An 11,461-nucleotide genomic window follows, 5' to 3' on the forward strand; every position below is an offset into this window, starting at 1 on the left:
GATGAGAAAATTAGATCTAGTCAGTCCTATTTTGAAGTAAACCGTTCCTCATTTGACAGCTGCTCTCTCCACTCCTGCACAGCAGTGTGGGATTGCTGGTGAGCAGCACCCTCTTCCCTCCTTCGCTCACAGGCCTGCGGTGGTGGACAAGAAAGGAGACCTGGCTAAGCTCAACGAGGTAGGCTACCAGCTCCGCATCTAACAAAGCCATACGCCGGACAGAGGGCTTCCCTGGTGCTTCCCGCTGCACTTTACCCGCACTCCGTTGGAAGGAAAAAGGAATGGGACTATTTGTTAACTTGGACTCTTGTAATAAAAGTTTTACCTAGGAAATAGACGGGGGGATTTTTTTTTTTTGGTGGCAGTATTTATTTTCTTTCAATTCATAGAAAAGACATCAGTGAAGAGAACCTAAAATTATGTTTATCAGGATATAGAGTGTTTTTCCCCTCCATGATGTAGCAGGTGACTCCAGTGGTGTGAGAGTTTCTTCAAATATAATTTCCCTGTACAAGTATTAATTGAATTTGGGCATTGTGCTGGGTAGTAGCATTGGGATAACTAAGAAATCATATTCTTAGTGTTAAGATGTGCTGGGGTGCAGTGCAGTTTAAAAAAATCATATTCAGTATTAATATTTAATTCAGCAATAAAAACAGAAGCGGTGTTTTTGAAGTAGCAACATTACCTCACTAAACTTAACAGATATGCAAAACTGTCAGTATTATTGTTTTGTAACTAATTTGTACTGTTTCCCAGCATTTCTGGTAGTATTAAAACAGCACTGGATGTTTTACTGCCACCTGTATTATTATTTTGTGCATGTTGCTGAAAGATGTTAAGTAATAGTAATATGCATCTTATTAGGCAAAATATGAGGTTTTGGTTTTTTAAATGATGATAATTGATGAATAATGACTTTTTAAACTTTCAGAATTTTTTTATACTCTGTCACAAGCTTTTAGTCTTTCTGGACTACACTGCTGAAGCACAAAATGTAGAGATTGCTGTTTTGTAGAGACAACTGTTTACCTACTAGTCAGGTTGTTTCTTGTATAAGTTCCTGGAATAATGGAAAAAACGTCAGAAATTACTACCCTGAGTCTATATGCTTTTCTTTCAACATTTGTGTGTAACTTTGAACCTTGTCTTTGAAAGGCTGAGCAGTCTCAGATGGTGATGCCTTGACATCTTATATTAAGATCAGACATCGCAGGCTGAAGTTAACCTTCTGCCATGCTGCCGTAGGGAGTTTTTCCTATATGTGTTGTAGTAACGACGGCTTAGTCAGACCTGAATAAGGAAGCTTGTACTGCAACAACTTCAGCAATAAATTAAATTGTACATCTGAAATAGCTGAAAATCAAGCTTGTCTGCTTCCTCCCTACTCAGTCCTCTTGTTCTAAGACTTAGCTAAGGACTCGTGACGGACAGCAGCGTTCTCAAGTGACGCGGTAAGACTTTCACTGGGGTCTGCCATTCGCATTAGTGAAGTTCTCTGGAAGCATTCGAGTGCTGCATTCCTGAAAATATTTCATTAGGTGCCTAAATAGAAACTGGATTATTGTACAAGTCCAGCCTCTACCCTTTGTGCTGTGCTTATAGATGATACTGCCATGGGCCTTGTGTATCTCCCCTCCTGGGCACGCACTTACTTTTTTGGGATCTCGATGAAGACAGGACATTGTAACGCAGTGACAATGATGCTTACTCAAATTGAATGATTTAAGCTCCTAGAGCACTTATATCAGCCAGCAATTGAATGAATACAGAAGGAGACGATTGCTTGTACACAGACCTCATTGCTCAAAAAAAAGTCAATGAATGTCACCTGCCTAGGACAGGAAGACAACACTGAGACCCAGCAACCTTCTGCAAACAGTAAAAGGCTTTCTACTAATTAGACTTCAGAAGATCTAGAAAGAAGACTTTTCAAACATAGTATACTTCTTTATAAAAGATTGCCATATCAGTTACAGGGAGGCCTTTCCCATCCCTCTTTCTGCAAACTTTTCCACTCCTGTGTTCACAATAGGAATTTTTTTGGTTCAGGAGTAAAATTGGAGAGAGGGAAATACTCTTTTGGTCAATATTCTTGTGTAATTTGACATCAGCTGCAGAGTTTCAGTTTTAAACTTTGTGCTGCTCAGTGTCTTGTGAAGAATTAAACAATTTTTTTCATGTATCCCTTAGACTTCTCATGATGTGAAAAACTTACTTTGATCAGCTGTATCCTAGAGCACAAGGTTATCTGATATGTTGCAAGTTTTTTCTATGAAACCATGGTTTACTTCTGCTCAAGTAATGGTGGTTGGTACATAGTTTTTACCATTTTCCAGCACAACTTGAGTTATTTTCTCTTAACATCTAACTTACTTATACTGAAACTTTTCAATGCTGTAGAGGTATGTGACAAATTGCTTTTGGTTTTGTTTTGAACTTCAGCTGAAATATTCTCTTGAAACTTGCTTATAATGGCATTTGTCTTAAGTGTGGTTCTAGTGGCTGTTTTTCTAACTTACTGCGAAGTGGTCAAATAGTGTAGAAAACATGCATGACTTTCTGATTTTTTTAATCACTTGTATGTTTATGCACAGCATGAAACATCAATAAAATATCATGGTAGTCTTTTTTTTAATGACTTAGGGTTATTTTTATGTCCTGTCCAGGTTTCTGTTTCAGAAAAGATTAAGTTGTTTCTAAAAATCAAGACAGGACAAATAGGAATGAACTAAAGCAGACTTTTTTTTTTTTTAGATTGTTAAATACTTTCCTCATTTACTATTCTACAAAGAAATCACTGAACATACAGGCCTTAAACCCACCCTATAGCTAACCATTAATGTGTTATACAAAGGAAGACTGAAACAAAATCGCTAAACCCTGAAAATGCAGTTATGGAACAATAAGCACCCCTGCACTAGCAGCACTGATGACTGCATCATGTCAAGCAGCTTCTGCTTTTTTCTTTCAGTAGTACCTTGGCCCTTTCTCCATGTTATCGTCATCAAAATGGGGAAAGACACTTGAGGTGACAGTTTCCCCTTTTGTCAAGGAAAGCAAATCCATGTAGTCCTTTAATAATAACATACACTAATGAAGTAGAAAAAATATGTCCTATTGCCTTAATGGTTTCATGTGGTTACGAGGGAAGTGGGGTATGTTTTTCAGAAGGCCATCTTTACTACCTTGAGGAATTTGGCCATTTTAAAATGTCACAGCAACACACAGTATCTGAATACAAGCCAAATATGGAAACCATTGATCAGCAAGTCCAAAGCATTTGCTTTCAAATTGGCATAAAACTTAAGATTCGAACCAGCATTGTAAATAACTAGGTGTTTGGCCCGGCCTGAATAAGTGCTGCTCTGTGTAAAAGAGAATGGAACCGATGTGAAACCTCTACTTTGGAGGAGATGAGGCTTTAGACAAGCCTGAGAAATGCTGCTCAAGTTAAGGCTTATTCTAAACAGCAGAACTTCTCTCTTTCTTACCCACCTTCCCCTGTTCAGCAGCCTCTTTGCCCAGCAGTGTTCTCAAGCAGCGCCATTAGGATCTCACATTTCTCTCTGCAGTAGAGACAACACGCAGTTCTCCAGGCTAGCAAACCTCCTCGCTCTTAACACAGGCTACACAGGTTGCTACAGCTGAACACTGGTTTTAGCTGTAACCAGGATCTACCAGAAATTTGTTGCAGCTGGTTAAGTATGTTTGCATCTATCAACCAGCTCCAGCTTTGAGAATGTCTGATTGTAAGTAGCTGAATAGAGTCCAGTATTGAATAGGTAGTCATCCACAGCATTAACTTGACCGTTAACAAGTAGTAGAGGAAAGCTCCTCAGTCACAATTACTTAGGAGAAAAATAGCCCCCTTCCAAATTCCAAGCAGTTTAAGCTGAATGTTTTGGTAGGTAGTTGTTATTTTTCAGTGTAACACCAAAGTCCTTTTTCAGTTCAATTGGTTTTGTGATTACTACCACTGTACTTTCTGCATTATTCTCAAAGCAAAAGTAATCGCAGTTGTAATTCTGCAGTCAGAAAAAGGAAACCCAGATGAAAATTCCAAAAAATTAGGTTAGAGAAGAACAAACACGTGTTTCTGGGAGACAAATGCACCTGAATATGATTTCAGGAACATGGGTGCAGGTTTTCCAGCACTACACTGAAAGACAGTTCTCTAAGTGTTACTTTTAAGTCAGTTTTACCTTATGTACCCATATGTAGCTTCACCAAGTTACAAGACTTGTTTCCAGCCCCCCCGGCTCCCTGCAGGTTTCCTATCCAGGCAGTCTTTGTTTTTTTATTTTGTAAATCATATTTTGCACAGAATGTTTATCAGTGCATTATAAGAGTAAATATAAAATCTTGATCATTTCATACCTCAGGATCTGTCATTTCAATATACAACTTGACATTTTTAATAACTAAATGGAAAAAAAACTTCTGCCAGTTGTTCAATATATATGAAGCCTCAAGGTGTCAAGGACTGATTTTTTTCCCCCCCCTATAGTAGATCAATTAAGTTTTCTATAAGTTTTCATGCTCATTAAATTTAGTTTTATTTCAGATACTTTTAAAAAGATCCCAGTGAATACTACCTATATTTAATCTTTCAGAAGTTAAAGTAGTAACTTTTTAGAACATAAGTATTTGCCTTACTGCAAAGCTGTCATCTTCCTTTGGAAGTCCAATCTTGCAGCCTCTGCACTGACTACACTCTAGGTAACGGTGGAAAAAAAAAACCACTATCTAAATACCTTTGCGGAAGGTATTTAGATAGAAGCGTCTACAGAGCAACTTTGTAGTAAAACATTACTTTCAGCTCATTATATAGCGTGGCATGCACACAAACTCACTCCCCTTTACTTGAAGAAGCACACAGTTCTCAGAGAATAATCAGTTTTACTATGATTTACAATAAAAAACCATTTACAGCATCTCCATGAAAAATGCCATTTTGAGACTGGCACAGATTTTTTCCATTATCAAAGAGGAAGCTAATGTAAAATCTTTTCTTTTTTCCTTGAAGACTTCATAAAGTAATTTAAACATTTTTAAAAAAAGTCTCTTTAAAAAGTCTACTTTACACAACACTAACAAATCAGCATGCATGCGAACTTATTTAAACCGGACCAGCAGTGCTTGAATTAACCTTTAAAAAAAAATAATAATAATAATCACAGGAAGAGAGAAGGTGAAGGTAACTTTACCTACACAGAAAGTCCTTTGGATATTACCGTTCAATAAGCCTGAACTCTGCTAGCAGTGGCAGGTGGTCAGAAGAGTTATTTTCATTGGGAAGACCATTAACAGTCCAAAGATCTTTCTCTGTTAGAAGTGCCAGCCTGCCAAGAAGTTTCAGACCTCCATGAAAAGAATCCTCTGCTCCTGTTTTTTAAAAAAAAAAAAAAGTGGAAATGTTCATCAGTGTGGGCTAAAAAAAAAAAAAAAATCAAATCACACATTCATACATACGCAGGAGGAGGAAAACAGGATGGCAGAAATAATCTGAAGTCGTCATTGTTCCATGCAAAAATCACCGATAAAGTAGTTTAGAAATTCTTCTTGTTTACTATTACTCTCACAGTAGAACTTATAATCAGTAGAGCTCAAAGTACTCAGAAAGACACTACCCCTCCCATTTTGTGGAGGGACAAATTGAGGTAGAAGGGGAAAGGGATTTATTTGTTCATTGTAACTCCCCTGAGAAAGCCTCACACAATCCAGTCTTCTACTCTAGCACAACAGCATTGCTAAACAGAGCCGACACTTGCAAAATTAAACATCTTTTGAGAGTTACTGGTTCACATAACGTTTTATTTCTGGATCCTCAAGCACACAGTTCTCCAGCAGGCAAGTCATACAGGAACTCTTGCTCATAAGCATGACAGCCTTCTGGCATTTCTCTTCCTAACTGTTCATCATAAGAAAGGGATCTTCCTCCATTATTTCCTGCTACCTATTCCTATAATTGCCAAAAAAGGAAAAAACCCAACCACTAAAAAAACCCAAACAAACAAAAACACCACAAAAAAATCCCCCACCACACACACACGAAACACCACATTGCTCATGGAAGAGGGGAAGATGACTCACAGCCTCGCTATTATTACACCTTATTATTACACTACACTTAAAATATTTGTGTCCTCATTAACAAAAAAACAAAAACCCAGAAAACCATCATCATCAAAAAGTAACAAGCTTTTTGCAACTCAAGTAAAGAAATTCCATTGACAACGAGATCCTTCCATTATGTGTCAAACTTTTAAACTTCTTGAGCTACCTACTTGTGTGAGATGACTACTCAGCAACCCTAGCTACTGCTTTTAGAGCAGAGAGATGATTCTGAGCAGGTTGAGTGCTTTCAGGACCAGCACAAACAGCAGCTGTAACTTTGACAAAAATATTTTCTGTATGAAAGCGATCAGCAATTTCAGAACTTCCTGACTGAACCTGGTACTGGCTTACCAGTAGGCGTATTTTAAAGGATTATCCAGCAACTGTTAAACTCCTCGGACAGTTCAACAGCTTCACTCCTTTGCCATCTGCCAGCTTTCTAGTTCTCTAACAACTGAGCAGCTGTTTACTGCTGCTCTGAAGAAAAGCTTTTTTACTGCAGAGATGTCTCGGTAGCTCTAGAGCACACGTCCGCCCAGCTCTTGAGCCAAATTTATCATTTGGCACAGCACCTGCGTGTCTACAAAGGAGCAGTTTGTTGCTACAGAGAGCTCGGTCTGCAGGCAGTGATTAATGTCAGCTCAGAGGACTCTGGAACCAGTAAAATTGAGTCCTGCAGGACTTGGGTAGATACTGAACCCTGCTTTCACAGCAAATCCTGAATACCAAACCAAATACTTGGCCAAGCATAACACAGACTAAAGCATAAAAACTTTCAAAAAAACCCCTTTAAATGGAAAAAAGTGATCAGTCAGCCTAGACCACATTTAATACTCACTTGTTCAGACTTTGACAACTTTTAATGCAGAGGCCCAGGTCATCAGAAAACTGAAAATCCAGACTATTACTTAGTTTCTAAGAACTAATGAATAAAAACTACACCAGCTTAAACTACTTGGAGAATTCAAGTTTGGTCTCATTCTGTACTCTGATGTGGGGTGAAGAATCTATTTGAAAAACGAGTGCAGAAAGAAAAAAGTGCTATAGCTCTGCTGGGGCAATGATGGTGCAACAAAACATATAAGCAGGTGAATTAGCATTAAATTTTGCACAGGGATGCCCTCTGAAATCACACAGCATTCCGAAGTCATTTAGATACTTCTCATATCCTAGTTTTTCAGTCAAAGCTTTTATTTCTGTACTGTGAAGCTTTTGTATTTGATATTTTACACTAAGATAGCATTTACTATGCATGTTATGACAAATGAGACTTTTGTGCATTGACTCAATGAATTTTAACAATCTAGTCTCAAGGTATGAGAGATGAAGGTGGTATTTTCATTTCACACACTGAAAACAATGTTAATTTATAAAAATCAGTTGCAATCTACAGTGGGAGCAGGAGTGGAATCCCGGTTTCTTTGTTCCGAGTTCTGCAGAGCCATTTATCCGATAGCACTGCGCTGTGCAAAGACCTTTGACGATGGCATAAAACACAGAACTAATGATGACATGGAAAGCGCACTGCTCAGACGTATCCACGGTAAGAGCACAAATGCAGTAAGGGATGGCACTGTGCTACCATCAAGAAACACACCCGCAGAGCTACCATGTCTTTCTTGCACCATCTGGTGAGTTTTAGCAGCAACTGCAATCAAGAGTGTGACAACTGGGCATGTGCAAGTGACTGCTCTCAGCGCAAAGGCCACAGAGGTCATTTACTTGACAGACATTACGTCAAGACTACCTGAAAGTAGTAGTTTCTTTCTAAGAAACAGTTCATTTATCAGTTTTAATGCACATCATAAATTGCCGTTCACCATTTTGTTGATTAGATGATTGGAAATACTGCTTTGTTGTAGGTCCGGCCACTAAGGTCCTGCATGAGTTAGATAGCAGTATTTCTCAGGTGCTACTTACATGGCTGCTTTTCTGTCGCCTCAGCTCTTGTCTCCATGCTGAGATGGCAACTACAGGAACGTTCAGTTAGGTGAAAGAGTTTGCCCTGTGTGGCACTACAAGTCCAACTGTGGTGAGTCGACAAGGCCAGCCGTGCTTCTCAGATAACAGCTAACATTCAAAGCACCACCACGAACCTCTGAGTGGATTAAATTATCACTACGTTTCCCTCAGAACAGCATCCGAATGTTCCCATTTAGCATTTGTGAAAAATAATTAAAAGCTGGTTTCTTTACCTGGCCGGGCAGCAGTATCATCGTTTGCTGCAGAATAGAAAATATAATCCACAGTGACAGCACTTCGGGAGTGACAAGTTGTTACTTCTGGTATCCCAGTTTCAGGAAAGTAATGAGAATAGACTGAAGACAATTTAAAATGGTGCTGCAGTTTTGAAGACAACCTAAACAGGAATCACAGAAAATAATTTTATTTTCTTGTCTTTCTGAGAAAGAATAAACAATGAAGAAATACCAAATAGTTCCTGGTTACAAACAAAATGCGTTATTTGGATATGCAAACTAGCATTTCTCTCATGCAATCAATCCCACAGCCTTTTGTGTTAGTGGCCTAAACCTCTGAAGGCAAAATGCAGGCAGCTTTTTCAAGTAAAAGGCAGATACCTAAGAGCCTATCAAAACTGGCTTAACTGACTTCAAATATACATAGCTTTCACCTCCATCTACACTTTGTAAGATTTCACATGTCCTCATTCAGCAATCTCTCCCTGACACATGGGTAGAAGTGTCCGTAAGAGCAGCTTATATGAAAGCAACAAACTATGAACTCATCTAACCAGGCCCTTCAGCATATAGAGAAATTAAGATTTTTAGGGTTTTTTTTCTCCCCTAAACTAAAGCTATCAAGTGTTTTCAAGTTAGGCTACGCCTAATCTTCTTTCCTCCACTCAGGCTCCCATTTTGTCTCTCCCCATCATCTGTCAGTCTGTTCCTCTTCAGTTCAGCCTATCTTGTCTCACCTGTTTTTTCAATCTTGAAAGCAAACTGCAAAACTGCACCTTTCAGCAAAAAAACTCCTCTCTCCCTCCCAGCCATTTGCTCCCACCAGCTCTGCAAGTCATCCATCCCTCAGCTGTACCCGCCTCACCTTGCACGGCTGCATGTTAAACCTGAGCTGCAGTGTGTTCTGGTTAAAACCCAAGCAATTAAAAAAAAAAATCAGCATGTCAGCTCCTGATTTAGAGAAGACTGACAAACATGCCAGTTGGTACAATACAGAAGTGTAGTAATTTCTGCTCTTGTTACATGACATCCTTTTTAAGATGAGGCAAAAACTCCCGCAAGTCATGTTCAACACATGGCACACTGTGGATTTGCACAGCACAGTAGTGCTTCCTGTCTTGTTATCTACTCCTTTTCTCAGAAATGCCATTACTTAGCTTTTTGATCACCAAGAATCACCAAGTGTTTTAATGTAACTATCTGCAGTGATACCAAGACCTCATTTCTGATAAGAAATGGCTGACTCGGAGCCTGACATCACACATACAGTTGGGGCAATTTCCTTCTTTATGCCTTACTTTATATGCCTTTACCAGTTTGGTAAATGCAAATATATTCGTCTTTTCAAAAAGCAGTTACATTTTCCTTCTCAGCAGTCTAATGGTGGCTTCCTCCTTCAGTTTAACAAGCAAATGTTTTGATGTGAGTAAGAGTTGTACTACCAAATCCGTAATACTCCAAGTTTCTGGGACTCGAAGAACTTAAATTCTCCCACAGAACTCTTGACAAGGAAGATTTTATGATCTTTCCAGTTCCTTTCCCTCCTTCATCCCAATTTCACATTGTATTATAGGATTTTATTAGCATCCATAAACCAGTATCTCAAAAACAGTGAAGAGAGAGAATTGCCAACACTTAAGCAGCTGGCCAAGACAGGGTTTTTTGTTGATTTCCCCCCCGCCCTCCTCTTAAAAACATGGTTTCTGCAACTGGACTGAAGTTCACAGCTTTCCTATGATATCACTACACAGCAAAATGTCCTGTTTATGTCAAGAAGTGACAAAAAATGCCAAAAGCATTCTTTTAATAAGCAGACAAAAAGTACCCTCTAAACAGCACTGACACCTCGCCTCTGCATTCTGAAATAGTATCTGCAAGTTTCCGCAAGACACACACACTCCTTGATTATTTCCAGTACTAGTCTTTTGCTGTCTGATGAGCCTTTTCGTGTTTAAATGGAAGGTGACTTCTTGCCAGATGGGCAGACTGGGTTGGGTGAGCATCTTGTATCCACATCTGGAATCAGATACAAGTTTGGTCTAAAACCAAAACAACCCCCCAAAACTAGGAACCAGTCAAGGGCTTTCATTTTTCCCCCCAACACATACTTTTCAGATGCTATTACAATCTCCTGAGTGTTGTCCAGTTTTGCTGCTTCCAATTTTTCTCCTGCAAAATAAAAATACATTCAATTTACATTTAAAAATAGGATGTAGGCGAGACCAATATTAAAGAGCTACAGAAAAGCAAAGCTAAAAAAAAGAAAAAAATCTTTAAGTACACTTATTTTTTGCAGCAGCCAAGATACAATTCACAAAGCTGGATTAAATTCTTCTGTTCCATTAGTAAGATCCCCTCCAAAGACTATTTCAAATTACGTCCCATTCATTTAAAATTGTTTTTTGTGTCAAAGAAAAAATGGTGGATGAAAGATGTAATAATACTCAGCAAGGAATCACTCGCTTTTCCCACTTGTTCCATAAAGTGCTTGCACTATAATACATAAACATTGAAGTAGAACGTGGGTTCATGCTACATACATGTGCTGCATTCCTCCATCTCTCTTTTCCCAGTCACAGCACAACTGGCTTTCCTGATGCACACACAGTAGTTTAAATATTACGCACCAGCCCCTGAATGGCAATTTCTAACCATTGTCTTCTAAAGATTCAAATTTGCAAATGCTTATGTGAACAAATAACTTTACACTCTAATGAGCCCAACAAGGAAGTTTTGCAAACTCAAGACGTGCTGTTTTTCCCCCCACTAGAACAGATCATCTGTTTTTCAGTGCTACCTGAATGGTATTTTCAAAGGACCACAAAATTCATCAACGTAGAAACTGACCTGCATGTTCTTCTTTTTGTTGCTGTTTTATTTCATACACACAGTTTTGCGAAATACCTAATTTTTTTGGCCAAATTGGAATAGATAAGATTCTTTGTCCCCTTGGAAATTGTTCTTGTCCAGAGACCTAAGAAAGACAAACATGAGCTTTTTTCAGACAGAAATCTGATTTAAAAAAAATTGACATGAGTGGACATTTTTTGTAAAGTTTAAAGTTTTAAGCAAAAAAACCCCACCCCAGTCCCATAGAGTAAATCTTTTATAATGGCCTGCCATATCTCTGTAAAAATACCCGC

The 11,461-nt window shown here is 38.7% G+C and overlaps 2 protein-coding genes across 2 annotated transcripts in view; one reads left to right on the forward strand and one right to left on the reverse strand.

Moving 5' to 3' along the window:
• Positions 1-243, forward strand: part of VASH2 (vasohibin 2) — a 28,910-nt gene extending 28,667 nt beyond the window's left edge. The window contains exon 6 of the mRNA XM_009330185.1: positions 133-243. Within this exon, the coding sequence (XP_009328460.1) occupies positions 133-202 (70 nt within the window). The 3' untranslated portion in view covers positions 203-243. The remainder of the gene's footprint in view (positions 1-132) is intronic.
• Positions 244-4,885: 4,642 nt separating this feature from the next.
• Positions 4,886-11,461, reverse strand: part of ANGEL2 (angel homolog 2 (Drosophila)) — a 15,893-nt gene continuing 9,317 nt past the window's right edge. The window contains exons 6-9 of the mRNA XM_009330186.1: positions 11,166-11,292; positions 10,427-10,487; positions 8,316-8,479; positions 4,886-5,388 (exon numbers count right to left, since the gene is read on the reverse strand). Of these exons, the coding sequence (XP_009328461.1) occupies positions 5,234-5,388; positions 8,316-8,479; positions 10,427-10,487; positions 11,166-11,292 (507 nt within the window). The 3' untranslated portion in view covers positions 4,886-5,233. The remainder of the gene's footprint in view (positions 5,389-8,315; positions 8,480-10,426; positions 10,488-11,165; positions 11,293-11,461) is intronic.

This window comes from Pygoscelis adeliae, unplaced genomic scaffold, assembly GCF_000699105.1.
Source record: "Pygoscelis adeliae isolate BGI_AS28 unplaced genomic scaffold, ASM69910v1 Scaffold308, whole genome shotgun sequence".
Taxonomy (NCBI): domain Eukaryota; kingdom Metazoa; phylum Chordata; class Aves; order Sphenisciformes; family Spheniscidae; genus Pygoscelis; species Pygoscelis adeliae.